The sequence below is a fragment of the Pleurodeles waltl genome, chromosome 2_1 (genome assembly GCF_031143425.1).
Source record: "Pleurodeles waltl isolate 20211129_DDA chromosome 2_1, aPleWal1.hap1.20221129, whole genome shotgun sequence".
Lineage (NCBI taxonomy): Eukaryota > Metazoa > Chordata > Amphibia > Caudata > Salamandridae > Pleurodeles > Pleurodeles waltl.
In genome coordinates, this window is record NC_090438.1 from 517,400,561 (window position 1) to 517,421,337 (window position 20,777).

Sequence of the window (20,777 nt, forward strand, 5' to 3'; positions counted from 1 at the left end):
GAGTAGTGTTAAGCATTTGTTGTACACACACAGGCAATAAATGAGGAACACACACTCAAAGACAATTCCAGGCCAATAGGTTTTTATATAGAAAAATATATTTTCTTAGTTTATTTTAAGAACCATAGGTTCGAGATTTACAAACAATACTTTAAATGAAAGGTACTTCACTTAGGTATCATAGGAACTTTGAATCAGCAAAATAGCACTTACAGTTTTGGCAAATATGGCAATAAGCTATTTTAAAACTAGACTGCAAATTTCAACAATTCCTGGTGGAGGTAAGTATTTGTTAGTTTTGCAGGTAAGTAAACCACCTACAGGGTTCAAAGTTGGATCCAAGGTAGCCCACCGTTGGGAGTTCAGGGCAACCCCAAAGTTACCACACCAGCAGCTCAGGGCCGGTCAGGTGCAGAGGTCAAAGTGGTGCCCAAAACACATAGGCTTCAATGGAAATAGGGGTGCCCCGGTTCCACTCGGCCAGAATGAAAGTGCCTGCCTCTTCAGAAGGCAGACCAGGGGGGTATTGTAGGGCACCGGGGGGGGACACAAGCAGGCACAGAAAGTACACCCTCAGCGGCACAGGGGCGGCCGGGTGCAGAGTGCAAACAGGTGTCGGGTTTCTAATAGGAATCAATGGGGAGACCCGGGGGTCTCTTCAACGATGCAGGCAGGCACAGGGGGGGGCTCATCGGGGTAGCCACCACCTGGGCTCGGTAGAAAGTCGCTCCGGCACTGGAGTTCGGTTCCTTCAGGTCCTGGGGGCTGCGGGTGCAGTGTGTTTTCCAGGCGTCGGGTTCCTTGAAGCAGGCAGTCGCGGTCAGGGTGAGCCTCTGGATTTCCTCTGCAGGCGTCGCTGTGGGAGCTCAGGGGGGTCAACTCTGGCTACTCACGGGCTCCCAGTTGCCAGGGAGTCCTCCTTGTAGTGTTGTTTCTCCGCAGGTCGAGCCGGTGGCGTCGGGTGCAGAGTGGCAAGTCTCACGCTTCCGGCGGGAAACGTGCAGTCCTTTAAAGTTTGTTTCTTTGTTGCAAAGTTGTTTCTTCTTTGGAGCAGAGCCGCTGTCCTCGGGAGCTTCTTGGTCCTTTTAGATGCAGGGTAGTCCTCTAAGGCTTCAGAGGTCGCTGGACCCTGAGGGACGCGTCGCTGGTGCGGTTTTTCTTGAAGTGGGGAGACAGGCCGGTAGGGCTGGGGCCAAAGCAGTTGGTGTCTCCGTCTTCTCTGCAGGGCTTCAGGTCAGCAGTCCTTCTTCGTCTTCAGGTTGCAGGAATCTTTCTTGCTTGGGTCTGGGGGCCCCTAAATACTCAATTTAGGGGTGTGTTTAGGTCTGGGGGTTAGTAGCCAATGGCTACTAGCCCTGAGGGGGGCTGCACCCTCTTTGTGCCTCCTCCCTGAGGGGAGGGGGGCACATCCCTAATCCTATTGGGGGAATCCTCCATCTGCAAGATGGAGGATTTCTAAGTCAGAGTCACCTCAGCTCAGGACACCTTAGGGGTTGTCCTGACTGGCCAGTGACTCCTCCTTGTTTTTCTCATTATCTCCTCCGGCCTTGCCGCCAAAAGTGGGGCCGTGGCCAGAGGGGGCGGGCATCTCCACTAGCTGGAATGCCGAGTGGCGCTGTAAAGAAGGGGGTGAGCCTTTGAGGCTCACCGCCAGGTGTTACAGCTCCTGCAGGGGGAGGTGAGAAGCACCTCCACCCAGTACAGGCTTTGTTACTAGCCACAGAGTGACAAAGGCACTCTTCCCATGTGGCCAGCAACATGTCTGGTGGGTGGCAGGCTGGCAAAACTAGTCAGCCCATACTGGAAGTCGGGTATGTTTTCAGGGGGCATCTCTAAGATGCCCTCTGGGGTGTATTTCACAATAAAGTGTACACTGGCATCAGTGTGCATTTGTTGTGCTGAGAAGTTTGATACCAAACTTCCCAGTTTTCAGTGTAGCCATTATGGTGCTGTGGAGTTCGTGTATGACAGACTCCCAGACCATATACTCTTATGGCTGCCCTGCACTTATAATGTCTAAGGTTTTGCTTAGACACTGTAGGGGCATAGTGCTCATGCACCTATGCCCTCACCTATGGTATAGTGCACCCTGCCTTAGGGCTGTAAGGCCTGCTAGAGGGGTGACTTATCTATGCCATAGGCAGTGTGAGGTTGGCATGGCACCCTGAGGGGAGTGCCATGTCGACTTAGTCATTTTCTCCCCACCAGCACACACAAGCTGGCAAGCAGTGTGGCTGTGCTGAGTGAGGGGTCCCCAGGGTGGCATAAGACATGCTGCAGCCCTTAGAGACCTTCCCTGGCATCAGGACCCTTGGTACCAGGGGTACCAGTTACAAGGGACTTGCCTGGGTGCCAGGGTTGTGCCAATTGTGGAGACAAGGGTACAGTTTAGGGAAAGAACAATGGTGCTGGGGCCTGGTTAGCAGGGTCCAAGCACACTTTCAAATCATAACTTGGCATCAGCAAAGGCAAAAAGTCAGGGAGTAACCATGCCAAGGAGGCATTTCCTTACACACATCACCTAATAGGCATGCAAAAGTGTAAATCTAAAGGCAAGGTGTCAGGTGAGGAACATGTAGGAACTACTTTGCAGTCAGGGTTTATGAATATATATATATATATATAAATATATATAGAGAGAGAGAGAGAGAGAGAGAGAAAATAAAATACTTTGCAAATAGGGCCAAGATGCAAAGTGCAGATCCAAAAGCAATAGCCTGAGACACGTGGGCTTTCCAGAAGGTTAAGAAGGGGGCCATAAGGAACACTGATATTTAAGATGAGAACATACCCGACTTCCAGTGTGGGCTGACTAGTTTTTGCCAGCCTGCCACACACCAGACATGTTGCTGGCCACATGGGGAGAGTGCCTTTGTCACTCTGTGGCCAGGAACAAAGCCTGTACTGGGTGGAGGTGTTTCTCACCTCCCCCTGCAGGATCTGTAACACCTGGCGGTGAGCCTCAAAGGCTCCGCCCCATTGTTACAGCGCCACAGGGCATCCCAGCTAGTGGAGATGCCCACCCCTCCGGCCACTATCCCCACTTTTGGCGGCAAGGCTGGAGGAGATAATGAGAAAAACAAGGAGGAGTCACTCCCCAGTCAGGACAGCCCCTAAGGTGTCCTGAGCTGAGGTGACTCTGACTTTTAGAAATCCTCCATCTTGCAGATGGAGGATTCCCCCAAAAGGATTAGGGATGTGCCCCCCTCCCCAAATGGAGGAGGCACAAAGAGGGTGTAGCCACCCTCAGGGCTAGTAGCCATTGGCTACTATCCCCCCAGACCTAAACACACCCCTAAATTGAGTATTTAGGGGCTCCCAGAACCGAGGAAGATAGATTCCTGCAACCTAAGAAGGAGGACTGCTGACCTGAAGCCCTGCAGAGAAGACGGAGACGACAACTGCTTTGGCCCCAGCCCTACCGGCCTGTCTCCCCACTTTGAGAAAAACTGCAACAGCGACGCATCCCACAGGGTCCAGCGACCTCTGAAGCCTCAGAGGACTACCCTGCATCTAAAAGGACCAAGAAGCTCCCGAGAACAGCGGCCCCGTTCAACAAACCTGCAACTTTGCAACAAAGAAGCAACTTTTAAAGACCACATGTTTCCCGCAGGAAGCGTGAGACTTTCCACTCTGCACCCGACGCCCCCGGCTCGACCTGCGGAAAACTAACACTACAAGGAGGACTCCCTGGCGACTGCGAGCCCGTGAGTAGCCAGAGTTGACCCCCCTGAGCTCCCACAGCGACGCCTGCAGAGGAAATCCAGAGGCTCACCCTGACCGCGACTGCCTGCTTCAAGGAACCCGACGCCTGGAAAACACACTGCACCCGCAGCCCCCAGGACTTGAAGGAACCGAACTCCAGTGCAGGAGCGACCCTCTACCTAGCCCAGGTGGTGGCTACCCCGAGGAGCCTCCCCTGTGCCTGCCTGCATCGTTGAAGAGACCACCGGGTCTCCCCATTGATTCCTATTAGAAACCCAATGCCTGTTTGCACTCTGCACCCGGCCGCCCCTGTGCCGCTGAGGGTGTACTTTCTGTGCCTGCTTGTGCCCCCCCCCCCCCAGTGCCCTACAAAATCCCCCTGGTCTGCCCTCTGAAGATGCAGGCACTTTCCTGCTGGCAGACTGGAACCGGGGCACCCCTATTTCCATTGAAGCCTATGTGTTTTGGGCAGCACTTTGACCTCTGCACCTAACCGGCCCTGAGCTGCTGGTGTGGTAACTTTGGGGTTGCCTTGAACCCCCAATGGTGGGCTACCTTGGACCCAACTTTGAACCCTGTAGGTGGTTTACTTACCTGCAAAACTGACAAATACTTACCTCCCCCAGGAACTAGTGAAATTTACAGTCTAGTTTTAAAATAGCTTATTGCCATTTTTGCCAAAACTGTATATGCTATTTTGCTGATTCAAAGTTCCTATGATACCTAAGTGAAGTACCTTTCATTTGAAGTACTGATTGTAAATCTTGAACCTGTGGTTCTTAAAATAAACTAAGAAAATATATTTTTCTATACAAAAACCTACTGGCCTGGAATTGTCTTTGAGTGTGTGTTCCTCATTTATTGCCTGTGTGTGTACAACAAATACTTAACACTACCCTCTGATAAGCCTACTGCTCGACCACACTACCACAAAATAGAGCATTAGAATTATCTCTTTTTGCCACTATCTTACCTCTAAGGGGAACCCTTGGACTCTGTGCATGCTATTTCTTACTTTGAAATAGTACATACAGAGCCAACTTCCTACAGTAGCGATAAGAGTATATGGTCTGGGAGTCTGTCATACACGAACTCCACAGCACCATAATGGCTACAGTGAAAACTGTGAAGTTTGGTATCAAACTTCTCAGCACAATAAATACACACTGACGCCAGTGTACATTTTATTGTGAAATACACACAGAGGGCATCTTAGAGATGCCCCTTGAAAACATACCCGACTTCCAGTGTGGGCTGACTAGTTTTGCCAGCCTGTCACACACCAGACAGGTTGCTGGCCACATGGGGAGAGTGCCTTTGTCACTCTGTGGCCAGTAACAAAGCCTGTACTGGGTGGAGGTGCTTCACACCTCCCCCTGCAGGAACTGTAACACCTGGCGGTGAGCCTCAAAGGCTCAACCACTTTGTTACAGCGCCACAGGGCATCCCAGCTAGTGGAGATGCCCGCCCCCTCCGGCCACGGCCCCACTTTTGGCAGCAAGGCCGGAGGAAATAATGAGAAAAACAAGGAGGAGTCACTGGCCAGTCAGGACAACCCCTAAGGTGTCCTGAGCTGAGGTGACTCTGACTTAGAAATCCTCCATCTTGCAGATGGAGGATTCCCCCAATAGGATTAGGGATGTGCCCCCCTCCCCTCAGGGAGGAGGCACAGAGAGGGTGTAGCCACCCTCAGGGCTAGTAGCCATTGGCTACTAACCCCCCCAGACCTAAACACACCCCTAAATTGAGAATTTAGGGGCCCCCAGAACCTAGGAAGACAGATTCCTGCAACCTGAAGACGAAGAAGGACTGCTGACCTGAAGCCCTGCAGAGAAGATGGAGACACCAACTGCTTTGGCCCCAGCCCTACCGGCCTGTCTCCCCACTTCAAGAAAAACTGGAACGGCGACGCGTCCCCCAGGGTCCAGCGACCTCTGAAGCCTCAGAGGACTACCCTGCATCTAAAAGGACCAAGAACGCCCGAGGACAGCGGCCCTGTTACACAAAGACTGCAACTTTGCAACAAAGAAGCAACTTTTAAAGACCACACGTTTCCCGCCGGAAGCATGAGACTTTCCACTCTGCACCCGACGCCCCCGGCTCGACCTGCGGAAAACCAACACTACAGGGAGGTCTCCCCGGCAACTGCGAGCCCGTGAGTAGCCATAGTTGACCCCCCTGATCCCCCACAGCGATGCCTGCAGAGGGAATCCAGAGGCTCCCCCTGACCGCGACTGCCTGCTTCAAAGAACCCGACGCCTGAGAAACACACTGCACCCGCAGCCCCCAGGACCTGAAGGATCCGACCTCCAGTGCAGGAGCGACCCCCAGGTGGCCCTCTCCCTAGCCCATGTGGTGGCTACCCAGAGGAGCCCCCCCCTTGCCTGCATCGCTGAAGAGACCCCTGGGTCTCCCATTGAAACCTATTGCAAACCTGACGCCTGTTTGCACTCTGCACCCGGCTGCCCCGTGCCGCTGAGGGTGTACTTTCTGTGCTGACTTGTGTCCCCCACCGGTGACCTACAAAACCCCCCTGGTCTGCCCTCCGAAGTCACGGGTACTTACCTGCTGGCAGACTGGAACCGGGGCACCCCTATATCCATTGAAGCCTATGTGTTTTGGGCACCACTTTGACCTCTGCATCGGACTGGCCCTGAGCTGCTGGTGTGGTAACTTTGGGGTTGCCCTGAACCCCCAATGGTGGGCTACCTTGGACCCAACTTTGAACCCTGTAGGTGGTTTACTTACCTGTGAACTTAACAAATACTTACCTCCCCCAGGAACTGTTAATTTTTGCACTACGTGTCCAATTTTAAAATAGCTTATTGCCATTTTTGCCAAAACTGTATATGCTATTTTGCTGATTCAAAGTTCCTATGATACCTAAGTGAAGTACCTTTCATTTGAAGTACTGATTGTAAATCTTGAACCTGTGGTTCTTAAAATAAACTAAGAAAATATATTTTTCTATACAAAAACCTACTGGCCTGGAATTGTCTTTGAGTGTGTGTTCCTCATTTATTGCCTGTGTGTGTACAACAAATACTTAACACTACCCTCTGATAAGCCTACTGCTCGACCACACTACCACAAAATAGAGCATTAGAATTATCTCTTTTTGCCACTATCTTACCTCTAAGGGGAACCCTTGGACTCTGTGCATGCTATTTCTTACTTTGAAATAGTACATACAGAGCCAACTTCCTACAGTAGCGATAAGAGTATATGGTCTGGGAGTCTGTCATACACGAACTCCACAGCACCATAATAGCTACACTGAAAACTGTGAAGTTTGGTATCAAACTTCTCAGCACAATAAATACACACTGACGCCAGTGTACATTTTATTGTGAAATACACACAGAGGGCATCTTAGAGATGCCCCTTGAAAACATACCCGACTTCCAGTGTGGGCTGACTAGTTTTGCCAGCCTGTCACACACCAGACAGGTTGCTGGCCACATGGGGAGAGTGCCTTTGTCACTCTGTGGCCAGTAACAAAGCCTGTACTGGGTGGAGGTGCTTCACACCTCCCCCTGCAGGAACTGTAACACCTGGCGGTGAGCCTCAAAGGCTCAACCACTTTGTTACAGCGCCACAGGGCATCCCAGCTAGTGGAGATGCCCGCCCCCTCCGGCCACGGCCCCACTTTTGGCAGCAAGGCCGGAGGAAATAATGAGAAAAACAAGGAGGAGTCACTGGCCAGTCAGGACAACCCCTAAGGTGTCCTGAGCTGAGGTGACTCTGACTTAGAAATCCTCCATCTTGCAGATGGAGGATTCCCCCAATAGGATTAGGGATGTGCCCCCCTCCCCTCAGGGAGGAGGCACAGAGAGGGTGTAGCCACCCTCAGGGCTAGTAGCCATTGGCTACTAACCCCCCCAGACCTAAACACACCCCTAAATTGAGAATTTAGGGGCCCCCAGAACCTAGGAAGACAGATTCCTGCAACCTGAAGACGAAGAAGGACTGCTGACCTGAAGCCCTGCAGAGAAGATGGAGACACCAACTGCTTTGGCCCCAGCCCTACCGGCCTGTCTCCCCACTTCAAGAAAAACTGGAACAGCGACGCGTCCCCCAGGGTCCAGCGACCTCTGAAGCCTCAGAGGACTACCCTGCATCTAAAAGGACCAAGAACGCCCGAGGACAGCGGCCCTGTTACACAAAGACTGCAACTTTGCAACAAAGAAGCAACTTTTAAAGACCACACGTTTCCCGCCGGAAGCATGAGACTTTCCACTCTGCACCCGACGCCCCCGGCTCGACCTGCGGAAAACCAACACTACAGGGAGGTCTCCCCGGCAACTGCGAGCCCGTGAGTAGCCATAGTTGACCCCCCTGATCCCCCACAGCGATGCCTGCAGAGGGAATCCAGAGGCTCCCCCTGACCGCGACTGCCTGCTTCAAAGAACCCGACGCCTGAGAAACACACTGCACCCGCAGCCCCCAGGACCTGAAGGATCCGACCTCCAGTGCAGGAGCGACCCCCAGGTGGCCCTCTCCCTAGCCCATGTGGTGGCTACCCAGAGGAGCCCCCCCTTGCCTGCATCGCTGAAGAGACCCCTGGGTCTCCCATTGAAACCTATTGCAAACCTGACGCCTGTTTGCACTCTGCACCCGGCTGCCCCGTGCCGCTGAGGGTGTACTTTCTGTGCTGACTTGTGTCCCCCACCGGTGACCTACAAAACCCCCCTGGTCTGCCCTCCGAAGTCACGGGTACTTACCTGCTGGCAGACTGGAACCGGGGCACCCCTATATCCATTGAAGCCTATGTGTTTTGGGCACCACTTTGACCTCTGCATCGGACTGGCCCTGAGCTGCTGGTGTGGTAACTTTGGGGTTGCCCTGAACCCCCAATGGTGGGCTACCTTGGACCCAACTTTGAACCCTGTAGGTGGTTTACTTACCTGTGAACTTAACAAATACTTACCTCCCCAGGAACTGTTAATTTTTGCACTACGTGTCCAATTTTAAAATAGCTTATTGCCATTTTTGCCAAAACTGTACATGCTATTGTGATGATTCAAAGTTCCTAAGATACCTGAGTGAAATACCTTTCATTTAAAGTATTGTTTGTAAATCTTGAACCTGTGGTTCTTAAAATAAACTAAGAAAATATATTTTTCTATATAAAAACCTATTGGCCTGGAATTGCCTTTGAGTGTGTGTTCCTCATTTATTGCCTGTGTGTGTACAACAAATGCTTAACACTACCCTCTGATAAGCCCACTGCTCGACCACACTACCACAAAATAGAGCATTCGAATTATCTCTTTTTGCCACTATCTTACCTCCAAGGGGAACCCTTGGACTCTGTGCACACTATTTCTTACTTTGAAATAGTATATACAGAGCCAACTTCCTACAGAATGTGAATGGGCTTCTGGACAAGATCAAGAGATCTGCGATTTTTAGTGCTCTTCGCAGGTATTCCGCTTCTGTGGTTCTACTTCAGGAGACTCACTTGCTGGGCACTAAATGCCCCATGCTCTTGCGGGGGGCTACGATAAGGTCTCCCACACTGGGTTTTCTTGGGGCTCCAGGGGAGTGGCGATTTTGCTGCATCGCTCCTTGTCTATGGTGATAACTGCTACCCATTCTGATCCACAAGGGCGCTATGTAGTGGTGTCCAGTACACTCCAAGGGCAACCGATTAATATCTTATGTGCCTACGCCCCTCCTGGTGCACTTGACGGCTTTCTACGTGCTCTTCGCAAGGTGTTGTCGGGTTTCCCCCCGGGGTTGACCCTACTGGGTGGAGACTTCAACTCTGTTTTGGACCCCGAGCTGGACGTCTCTGGTCCTGCGTCCGCAGGTCGCTGTTATCGGGCGTCAGGGCTGAGTAGCTGGGCCGAAAGCCTCGGCCTGTGCGAGATATGGCGAATATGGCACCCCAGAACTCGACAATACACACATACCTTGGCGGCGCACCATACACACACTAGGATTGATTTCATCTTCATGCCTGCCCTGGACGTAGCCACTGTTACTGGAGCAGAGATACTGCCACACGGGGTCTCCGACCATGCACCGTTGCAAATCCGGTTAGGTGGTATTGACCCCACACGGCGCCCGGTGTGGCGCCTCAATGCTTGGCATCTCCAGGATAGAGCCTATGCCCAAGTGGTGAAAGATCACCTTATTCAATATTTCGAATACAATCTAGGGTCGGTGCAATCACAAGGCATAGTTTGAGCAGCCTGCAAGGCCACCCTAAGGGGACAGGCTAAACATCTCCTACACATACAGGAGTGGGCACGAAACCTCAAAGTGTCGGAACTTGAGGCCAGGGCACTACGACTCTAGCGTCAGCTCGCCATCTCCGTATCAGCCCCCTGATCAGGGAGGAGCTTCGGCACTCAGCTCTTGAGACAGCAAAACATATTTCACAAGCCTCAGCAGCCCGGGTGTACGGTTGGGGGGACAAAAACGGGAAGCTTCTGTATTGGCTGGCGGCTCGGCCACTGGCGGATAGGGTCATTCCTGATATAGCTGATGAGTCGGGAACGCTTTACAAAACGCCTGGTGAAATTGCGCAGATCTTCGCCTCCTATTATGCGTGCCTTTACGCAGAGCACCCCCGGCCGCAGTCAAAAAAGGAGGCCCCCCCTACTAGGAGACGTTGTTCTCCCAAAGATTTTGCAATTGGAAAGGTGCAATCTGGACGAGGCTATTAGCCTCGAGGAAGTTGGGAATGCAATTGCACAACTATCACCGGGTAAGACGCCGGGTCCGGACGGCTTCCCGGCAGAACTATATAGTAAATGTGGTGAGATCCTAGGCCCCTACCTGCTCGCTATGTATGAAGAGGTCGAAAAGACTGGCGGCTTTCCCTCGGACATTGATCAGGCCACCATAGTGGTGAGTCCCAAGACTCAACCCCCATCACGGTGCTGCTCTGCCTACCGTCCTATTTCTCTTCTCAACACCGAGGTTAAGATTCTGTCCACGATCCTTGCAACCAGATTGAAGGGGGTACTTCCCTTGCTGGTTCAACCAGATCAATGCGGGTTCATGCCCACACGAAGCACAAGGCACTGCATTAGGCGCTTACATGTGGCATTGGCCCCCGTGGTCTCCTGACCTCTTCATTAGCGCTCCTCCTGCTAGATTTTGAGAAAGCCTTTGATACGGTGGACTGGACTTCTCTGGACTGGGTATTGTTGAGCAACGGGCATGGACCCAGGTTTCGCGGCCTGGTGAGACTCCTCTATTCAAATTTGACCGCACAGGTACAGGTGAATGGGGTGATTTCAGACCCGTTCCCTATTTGTCGGGGCACCCGTCAAGGGTGTCCTTTGTTCCCGTTGCTCTTTGCACTGGCAATAGAATCCTTGGCAAAGTTACTGAGGGAGGACCCCCTAATAGATGGATGGTCTTGGCCGGCAGGGCGTGAGGATCGTGTAGCATTATACGCAGATGACGTACTTGTTTACTTGGCTAACCCTGCCCTCAGTGGTCCCCGGACTTTGCAAATCCTGGGTCTGTTCTCCGAGGTCTCCGGCTTGACTCTCAATCCTAGCAAATCCCTACAGGTACCCTTGCACCCTTCCAGGGACTGTGTGGACTGGCAACAGGATATCCCTATCAGACGTAACAGTTTTAAATATTTGGGCAGACAGGTGGCCTTGCTGCCGGAGCTGGCCTGGACGCTTAACGTCTCCCCACTCACTCGGCGGATCAAGGAGGATCTTCAGCGCTGGCAGACCCTGCCCCTTAACCTACTAGGCAGAATTGCGCTCTATAAAATGATGATCCTCCCCAGGTTTCTTTATCTGATGCAGAATTTCCCTGACCCAATACCCCGGAAGTGGTTCAGGGATATGGACGCGGTGGCACAACAGTTTCTGTGGAGCGGTACCTGACCCAGGCTAGCCCTAGGCATCTGCCAGAGAGATGTTTACGAGGGTGGACTGGGGATGTCTAATAACTACTATTACTATTTCGCTATGCACCTGCTGGTGATAAATAACTGGGTGACGGGAGGCTGGTCGGACCCGGCATACCAATTGGAACTCCAGACGATGGGCTACTCCAGGGTGCTTGAGGCACTCTACGGCAGTCCCGTCCCCCGCGCACTCCCAGAAGTGACTAGGGTGGTTTTGATGGGCTGGCGAGCGGCCCAGAAGGTATCGGGTGGGTGAGGCCGCCTCACCCAGCAGACTCCATTATGGCACAGGGGTGGTTGACTGAAGTTTCTGATCTGGAGGGATTCCAAAAATGGGAACTCATAGGAATCTCCTTGCTTGGCGATGCTTGGGAGGGGTCGCACATGAGATCTTTTGAGGCACTTCAACTGCTTTTTTCCCTTAATAAGACCCAGTTCCACAGGTACCTGCAGCTTCGACATGCACTGCATGTGTACGTCCGGGCGGGGGCGAGTATTCCTGAATTTAGTCCCATGAAGGCGAAAGTGCTGATGGGGGGTCTGGGAAGGGGGGGGGGATGTCGCGGATTTACCGCTCCCTGATTACAAACACTGCTCAACCACTGGACCAGCTCTGTCAGAGGTGGGAGGAATGGCTGGGCCCCATGGAGGAAGAGGACTGGCGGGAGGTGATGATGGCCCCCAGGGCCCTGGCCATGGCCACCCGCTTTCGGGTGTTACAGACGTACTACCTACACATAGCATACCTTACACCCACTAGGTTGCATAGGGCGGGCCTCAGACCACATGCTAATTGTTCTCGATGCTCTGGCCCTGACGCCAACTTCTACCATATGGTGTAGTCCTGTCCGATCATTGTTGCTTATTGGGGAGCGGTGCTTACCGAGATTTCCGGGGTCTTGCAGGAGGATATGGCTGCAGCTCCATTGCCGCTATTGCTGGGGGTCATGGAGGGAATGGTACTTAAAAGAGCTGACCGGATCTTCCTGGGGGTGGATTGTTTGGTGGCTAAAAGAGACATTGTGGCAGGCTGGAAGGCGAAGAAAGCACCAACACTGGCCAAATGGCGACGTGGGGTGGACTGGTGTGCCCAGCGGGAGAAACTCGTTTATGAAGCAAGGGGATGCCCAAACAAGTATAAGAAAGTGGGAGTCTACTTGGGATGCGTGGTCCGTGCTTGGGCTGTGGACAGCCAGCTGTGGGCAACCGGATAGAGCCGGAACCTACTGTTATTCAGAATCTGTTGGTTTACTTTTTTCGATGTACTGTGCTGTATGGTAGCTTGCTGGGGGGAACGGGGCGTGACCTATTTTTGGCTTTCAGGTTTTTCTATTCTGTTTTGCATTGCTATGTTTTATATTGTGTATCTACTTGTTCCTTTGGAAAAATGAATAAAATGTCTTTATAAAAAAAAAAAAGTGGTGACTAGTAAGAACTTCTTACTTTTGTATAGAAAGAAAGAACAAAGGGCTATTGTGAGCACGTGATGAGTAATGGAATCTGGCAGAGATGCAGACACAGAGTGCAAGAACAATTGGTCAGCAGACAGTTATGTAACAAGGGATCAAGGTCTAACCTATTGTAATGCTCAGTTATGAAAACTAAAGCTTTGTCATTATTTTACAGAATTTTTTTATATTTGGCTGAAGGTAGAAACCTTACAATACAATTTAAAATTGATATGTTTAAATATAATAAAAGTTGGATTACACTGTTGATATTTTGCTCATCTTTTCCGTAGACATTTTGTTATAGGGCTAAGGGGGAAACCTTAAGGAGGAGCTCTTGCTACGAAATGCATTCTCGATATGAAATGATAATTCATTTCTATGAATTATTTCCCACATTAAAAAAATATATATATATTTTTATAGTAATTTTACAAAGGAAAACAATCATCTGGCAGACAGGGGTAACAAATGCAAATAGTATCAGGTTTAACATTTCTATTGGGGGGAGTCAGTACTCACAGGGCCCCTCAACATATATATATTACATACATGAGGTCTCACTACTGACCCCAATAAGACAGCCAGCACAAACAATAGATGCCTTGATGCAACAGTTCTGGATCCTTTCCACGGTCTCTCAACAAACTAGTAAAATTTCTGCGATCATATCCATATTATTCTGCGATTTTCTATCAATCTATATAGCCAGTCTTAGAATAAATAAAGCATATCTCTTACGCAACCAGCCATATATCAGATTTCGGCTAAGTAAACCAATAGTCCAGATCTCTGCAGCTAGTATATGGTGACATGCCAATTTGCAAGGGGAAGGTAGGAAAGTAACAGGAACAAATTTCTTATCCTCGGGTGAAAAGGGACCTAATTCACTCTTGTTTTTCCAACAAGGTGTTCACTAGGAGCTACTCTTGTTCGTAATGGGAGGATCTTTTTTGATGGAATGATTAGAGGAGTCTTGAACCGCAAAGAGTACCCATTCTGCACAATACTCAGTACCAGTCTACCTTTTATGATTTTTCATTCCTATAGGTGATATGACATGCTTCTCCCTAACGGAATGTTTATCAGTGGATGGGAAAGTTCTGGTTTTGCCAGCTTCTTCCCTGTGGCCATGTAAGGCTGCCGTCCACTTCTTCTTTAGTACTAATTGTGCTGGTATTAATATTGCCTCTACTGCTGATGTTGCTGCTGGAGCAACCTAGGGGTATCAACCCTCTGCAGGAAATAGTGCCTGTTCAAAGATCTTACAATGGTTCTTCCCTATACTTTTCGAGATGGCTTTTAGTGTCTCAATTTCTGTTTTTTGTGTGCTGCATCTAGTCATCTGCTTGTGATCAAAACAGACTGTTCCCCTGCAATAGCTCTGATTTGAGACCTGTTAGCCATAGCCAAAAACTTCACCCCAACACCAAACCCTGGCAGAAACAGTGTGCTGAAAAGTCAGAGGAATCAGCAGCAGCATGGAACTCTGGGGTGGAGACTAATGTTCCCTCCTGGAGATCTTTGGGGAGGTCTTGCTGGTATTCGAGTGGTAGTTTCTCAATAAAGCAGTAGAGGGTATCCCCAAGAAACCTCCATATCTGCCTAGGCAGTGACACTAGCAGCTTTTATCATTGTGCAGATGTCCCGCACACATTCCTGCTCATTGAGTTCAGGCATTTGCTCTCTTTGCCAGAAGGGACTGTGTAAGCAGCATCTGCTGCGTGGTACTTCCTAGCTGTAGAGATGATGACTGAAGCTGGCTGAGGGACTGTGCATGAAAACAGAGGGTTTTCCTCTGAAGGCTTAGACTTTTTGAGAAGTCTGGAAGGTGCAGACTTTGCAGAGGGGACAGGAGAAAGGAAGAGCTGGGTGGTTGGTTCTATTAAGCCTGATAGTAATGGTAACATAGGTCTTGAACCCGAACGATGGTGCAGATTCTTGAATATCACAGAGGCAAAGAATTGGGGTACAGGTATTTTAGGGAGCTCCACAGACGAGGACCTCATTGAACTTGATGATGTCATCAATAGGTGATTTTGTGGAAGAGGAAACTCTCTCAAAGCAGGTGATTATTTTGTTAACATAGGGAGAGGATGATAAAGAAAACATGTTCAGAGACTGAGAACGTGGAAGCATACAACACCTTCTACCTGGAGTGGTGTGAAGGTGAAGGACTAGAATGGCTCATGCCAGAAGACAGCGGCCTTCTGTGAGTACTCTTATGACATAGTCCCTCAGGAGCAGCTGGAATAGATCAAAATGCTGGGGACTGGCAAAGCAAGTGGTAGAACATCTGGTTAACCAGGAGAGGTAAAGCAGCTCCCTTATTGAAGGAGTAGGGGAGAGAGATATCAAAGGTGTATTCTCCCCAAAAATGAGTACTTTTTGAACGTCTGAAACATATGTATTTGGTAGCCTCTTTCTTTTCAAGTGGTAAACACAATCAGGAGACTGGTGTGATGATCTGCTAGACATGGATATCTTCCACACCAAGAGAATCTTTGATATCAAACTTGTTTCCTATGGCGACTGAATAGGAGCCTTAGATATCAATCCATGTAACAAGAGCAAATGGTGCTTTAACATGGAACATCTTGGTAATGTACCTTTCTGCCTTCGGCTATTAACATCTTGTCTCCGTGCCAGCTCTTGATGTCACAGCCATCATCTGGGACTGGTGGTGCTTCCCATATTCCAGTCTCATCTTGAATATCAATCTCAAGGAATCTCTGGAGATTCCCTCAGCTTTGGTCGATGGACTCTCTTCTTGCTCATCAAAACTTCCTGAGGCAGATTCCTGCCGCTTTCATAGTTGTTCCTTCAGGCCATGCAACTTTATCTTCTGCCTGTGTTTCTAAGCTCTCCTGGACATCTCTGGCAGTAACTGCTCTTCTCAGTAATATGTTCTTCTACCAAGAAAACAGTGCATGGGTCATATGGGTCCAACAAGCCTTCTTCCTACCACAGGAAGAATATTCCACAACAAGTGAGTGTATTTTGTGTGAAAAAGAAAAACTTCCTGCAGGAAGTTAAAGTATAGTGATTGCCCCGTCTATGGTATTGGGACAGTATCTAGCTCAGGACTGATTAAGAGTCAGTGCAGCTGGGTTTCATTGTGGTTTATCTGATTTCCTTAGGTGTGCATGGTGGATGACGGCGTCCTGGGGAGACCTCTCAAGTGATGAGAGGTCGAGATGTTGACTTATTTTCCGGTCTAGGATCTGAATTCAAACAAAGGATTAAGCCTTAAACCACAGGCTGTCCTGGGCAGTTATTATTTTGAGGAATCCTATTGGGAAATGCAGTGTATTATAGGAACCTTTGATTTGGATCATGCACATTTGTTTTTACATATAAGCATTGCGTTGCCAGCACTTTTCGATTCACTTTATCACACCTTTATATATTATGTATTGCATCACTTTGCATTATGCTGAAATACATTCTGTGAAACCAGCACAATTTCCTTTTGAAAGTGTTTCACGATTTTTCTGTAAAGGCTCCATATTATCCACTTTACGTTTTGCAATTACCTGCCTTTTATTTTATTTTTTTCAATTGATGTTAATTACCTATTGAGCTCGAGGACTTCTGCATCCATATCTCTACTTGAATTAGTCCCAATTGACAACTGTATATTTGTGTTGAGAATTACTCCCGTCTCGTGGTTGTATTGAGTAGTCCTAGTGGTATAGACAACACCTCAGTACCTCAGGCAGGGTTGCCAGCATTAATGTAAAAAATAAATAACTTTTACACCAATAGGATAATATGAGTAATACGTCTTCCCCGAAGCCACATAATTTATCACTCAAATATCAGCTTTAAATACATTTTCCAAATTCAACCATTTTTCTCTAATCGCCGGCTTACAAGTTCTGAAAATACAAATATTTTCATCTCAAATCCACACTTTTTAATTTTTTGTGTACATATATTAATTCAAACAAGCAAAATCTTCTAATGTAATTGCATGAGCTGCACACAGGACAGCTACCTGAGCGTAGCTACTTGTTGGAGAAGCCTGCTGTAAATGCTGGTGCGGCTGAAGAAAAAGTATTAGAGTGGTAATTACACCTGTAAGTAATGTGTAGGTGATGATAATGATAATGTGCACATATAGGATGGTAACACGTTAGCCATAAGGTGAAAAATAAAAACCCATTTTGGAGGATCGTGACAGAATACTCAATAGCAATATAAAACATGAAAGCAAAAAGGTACGAGGTTAGAAGTACATCATAAAGGCAGCTTAAAACCACCTAAGAAAAATGCCCGTATCATGGGATATGTGCACCCCTACGGTGGTTATAGAACAATGAACTGTGAAAGGGCTCCTGAAAAACATGAGGGCCAGTATATGGAGATGTATACTATTGCTAAAGAACATGACAGAACAGCCTGACTGAAAAAAGGCTGATGTTAGGGAAAAAAAAATTAAAACGAATTTATCAGCTTACAACTCAGAGGGGCAGTAGGACACACAAACGTATAGCACACACACCGCAAGTTGAGAGACTAGACAGTAATTGAAGGGGATGAGTAACTAGATATTGGTTTCTTCAGCTGGGTTATACTACTTTCAGCAGTGCGTGTGTGTAACTGAAGGCCACTTTCTTACGTCAGAAGGGGTGACGTAATTGGATTTAACGTAGGACTGACTGTCTTATCAGAGAAGCGGATCAATTGTCTGGGGAAGTGGGGGTTATGAAAATAAGTGACGCAGGGTAAGAGGGTGCGGCTGGAAGAATGTAAGAGTGGGGGACCAGTTAAATCAGTGCTGAGAGCGCTCTTTGCTCTTGCACAGAGGCAGCACTGGGGTTTGAGAGTGCTATGACATCGTGGCTCTAGAAGAGAGAATAAATAATTAAACACAGCCACGTAAAGTGAGGTGATAAAATGGTGTTATTATTTTGAGTCAAAAGCAGTGACAGGAGACTTGCTGCCTTCTTAATCAATCAATAATTTATAAAGCGCGCTATGTACCCGACAGGATACCTACGTCAGTGTACAAAGGTAGAGAACTTCCTTCCTACGTGCAGGTAAATTTGTCTGAATCCCGAGACTGATGGTGCACAATGTGATCCAGCGTTAGGTTTTTAGGTTAAAGGGAGTAGAGGTCAAAAGCTGATTTGTGCAATACCATGGAGAGCAGGGGTGGAAGCGATGCGGTATCAGAGGAAATGTTAGCTCAAAGCCTGCGCTTTGATAGAGAGCTTGAAGCCAATGGATCAGGAAGAGAAGGGATGAAGACGGTAGGCTGGAAAGGGAGCTTTTGATGGTGAGAGAGTTTAATACGAAAAAGAAACTCAAGGGTTTCCCATGCCAAAAATGGGGCCTGTATATGGTGTCAAAAATGGGGTGGTCAGAAAGTTTTGACTGAATACAATGCAGGGTTAGTCTATCATTTTGAGAAAACTGAAGTCAGAGAGCAGGGGCGAATCCTTCGCAATGGCAAAGGAGTGTGGCCCACATGGCTAAGAGCCAGGAGCTGTAAAATAAAATTATATTTAATTATCGTTTTATTTTACAGCTGCTGGTTCATCCAGCAGCATATGCAGGGAGGGGTTGGGCTGGGCCACAGGATGGGGTGAGTGGAGGGGGAGAGAGTGCATCTGAAGGTGCATGTGCGTTTGACCTGCTGTCTTAGGCCGGTCAAACACACATGAGCACTTAGGTTTCTCCAACCCGGCTGTGCTGAACAGCCGGGCTGGAGAAACTGCGCAGACCCGAAGGTTGTGTATGAGCGGCAGTCCAAGCCACTCAGACCAACCCTGGCACTGCTTTCAAGCTAGGTTTAGCATGAAAGCAGTGCCAGGATTGCTGGGGATGCTGGGACACCAGAAGAGAAGAGGAGCGCCAATGAAGTTTAAAAAACAAACATTTAATTTAATTTTCCCTCCGTCCCCATAACCACCCCCACCACCTACCACCCCCCTGAGATTTGCAGATGCCACCGCTGTCACAGAGGTAATAAAATGACTTAAGAAGGTGCAGAACCCTGCATCAAGTCTCCTTGCCTGAAGAAAGATTCCATAGTACATATGGGGGCAGTAAAGTACATCAATAAGAAATCAGTAATGAAAGTGAAAAAGAAAATGTAAAACAATGAAAGAGACAATTTGATAGCTTCGAAGTCCGTTCCTTGTGAAATCCTGATCCATTTTCTTTGGCAAAAGTAAGCATTAGAAGATATCAATATGTGTAATACCTGGAAGAAGAGGTTGTCCTGCGATGCCCATCGGTGTCATGCCAAGATTATTCATTGCTGTTGCCCAGGCTGTTGGATCAGACATTGGCAACGCCATTGTATTGGAGTCTATCGCTAAACTTCTAACGCCATCGCCTGAAAGGAAAACAAACAGATATAGCAATTTCCATGAAAACCAGAGTACCAGAAAACACTTAATGTTATTTACCGACTATTTCAAAACAGCAAAGCACTATTCCAAAAGTATTTGTTCCACAACAGATACATAGAAAGACGAAATTATATTCTATCTTAAAGGATGTCAGAGAAAAGCAAACAAGCTAGACACTACCCACTCTTTCACGAGTGCTTTCACCATGTGAAGAGTTTCTTACACCATTGGCCATGCAAATATTAAACATAACACAGCTCGTAAGGTAGCTGAGCTGGTTAACGCAAATGATGCAGAGATCTGTGTTACTCCTGCCTGTCAAAGGTTTTAAGGTTGGCACGGTTTGCTTATCCTTCTTAAATTAATATAAGAGAACCATTAAGTTTTGATCATAGTAGCATCTATGACTGAAGATTAGACATTAAAAAGTACAAATAACTTACTATACTGATTCTTATGTGCGGAAGCAGTTTTATGTTCCTCTCCTCCCAAATCTGTAACGTATTTGATATCAGCAGGAAGAAGGTGTTGTGTGCACATTGTTATTTCTATTGAGTCAATCCTGTGCAAGTTATGATCGACTGATGGTAAAGACGTACTCCTGCCCTGAGTGCCCAACTGCACTGTTCTCTGGACCCCTAATGCTGATTTTTTGTCATATGCGAACCCGGATCATGCACGTATGCTTATCTCAAGGATTGCGGTCTTGTTGGACCGGGAGAGGTGCCCAAAGAACTACCCTCAGTGGTGGAAGGCTACCGCTTTCACAAAGAGTTCAGCAGCATGAGCGCAGTGGTGGCAGTATACCGTAAGAGATCAGAAGTGGGGAACAGGACCTTTTTACCCTGTGTCACTGGAGCGAGGCCTACATGCTCACACGCCTTCTTAAAAGTTCAGCTGCTGCATGCTCAACTAACCCTTGGCTTACATCAGGTAGATATGGAGTGCTGAACAGCACAGGAGTAGTGAGACTGTGGTTGTACGTGTGCCTGGGCAGGGAAACAGTAGAGGGATAGGACAGTACTGTGTAGTACATTTGGGTTTTGTGCATATGCTGTGCGTAGGTATGCCTGTGAAGAATACATGGCATGAAAGATGTAGTACTGTGCAGAGTGTGCGCAGTGAGAGCATAGGCTGGGTGTATGTGTACTAGTGTGAGGTACCAAACATGAAGGGTGAAGTGTTGTGCAGCACATACATGGTGAGTGTGCGTGCTGGCAGTGTGTGTGTTTAAAAAAAACCAAAACAAACACACCCTGGTTGAATATATCAAAGTTTCATTACTGAACAGTGCACGCAGACGGAGTGTGTGTGTGCTGAATGCATGTGTACATGCAGGGTTACAATGCATAGATATGTTAGTGCTGGACA

General features: G+C 48.5%; 1 protein-coding gene across 9 annotated transcripts in view; it reads right to left on the bottom strand.

Annotated features, from left to right (window-relative positions):
* ENOX2 (ecto-NOX disulfide-thiol exchanger 2) overlaps positions 1 to 20,777 on the bottom strand; it is a 1,066,406-nt gene that overhangs the window by 423,044 nt on the left and 622,585 nt on the right. For all 9 annotated transcript variants that reach the window (XM_069214160.1, XM_069214117.1, XM_069214142.1 and 6 more), the window contains one exon: positions 19,256 to 19,390. In XM_069214160.1, coding sequence (XP_069070261.1) covers positions 19,256 to 19,390 — 135 coding nt within the window. The remainder of the gene's footprint in view (positions 1 to 19,255; positions 19,391 to 20,777) is intronic.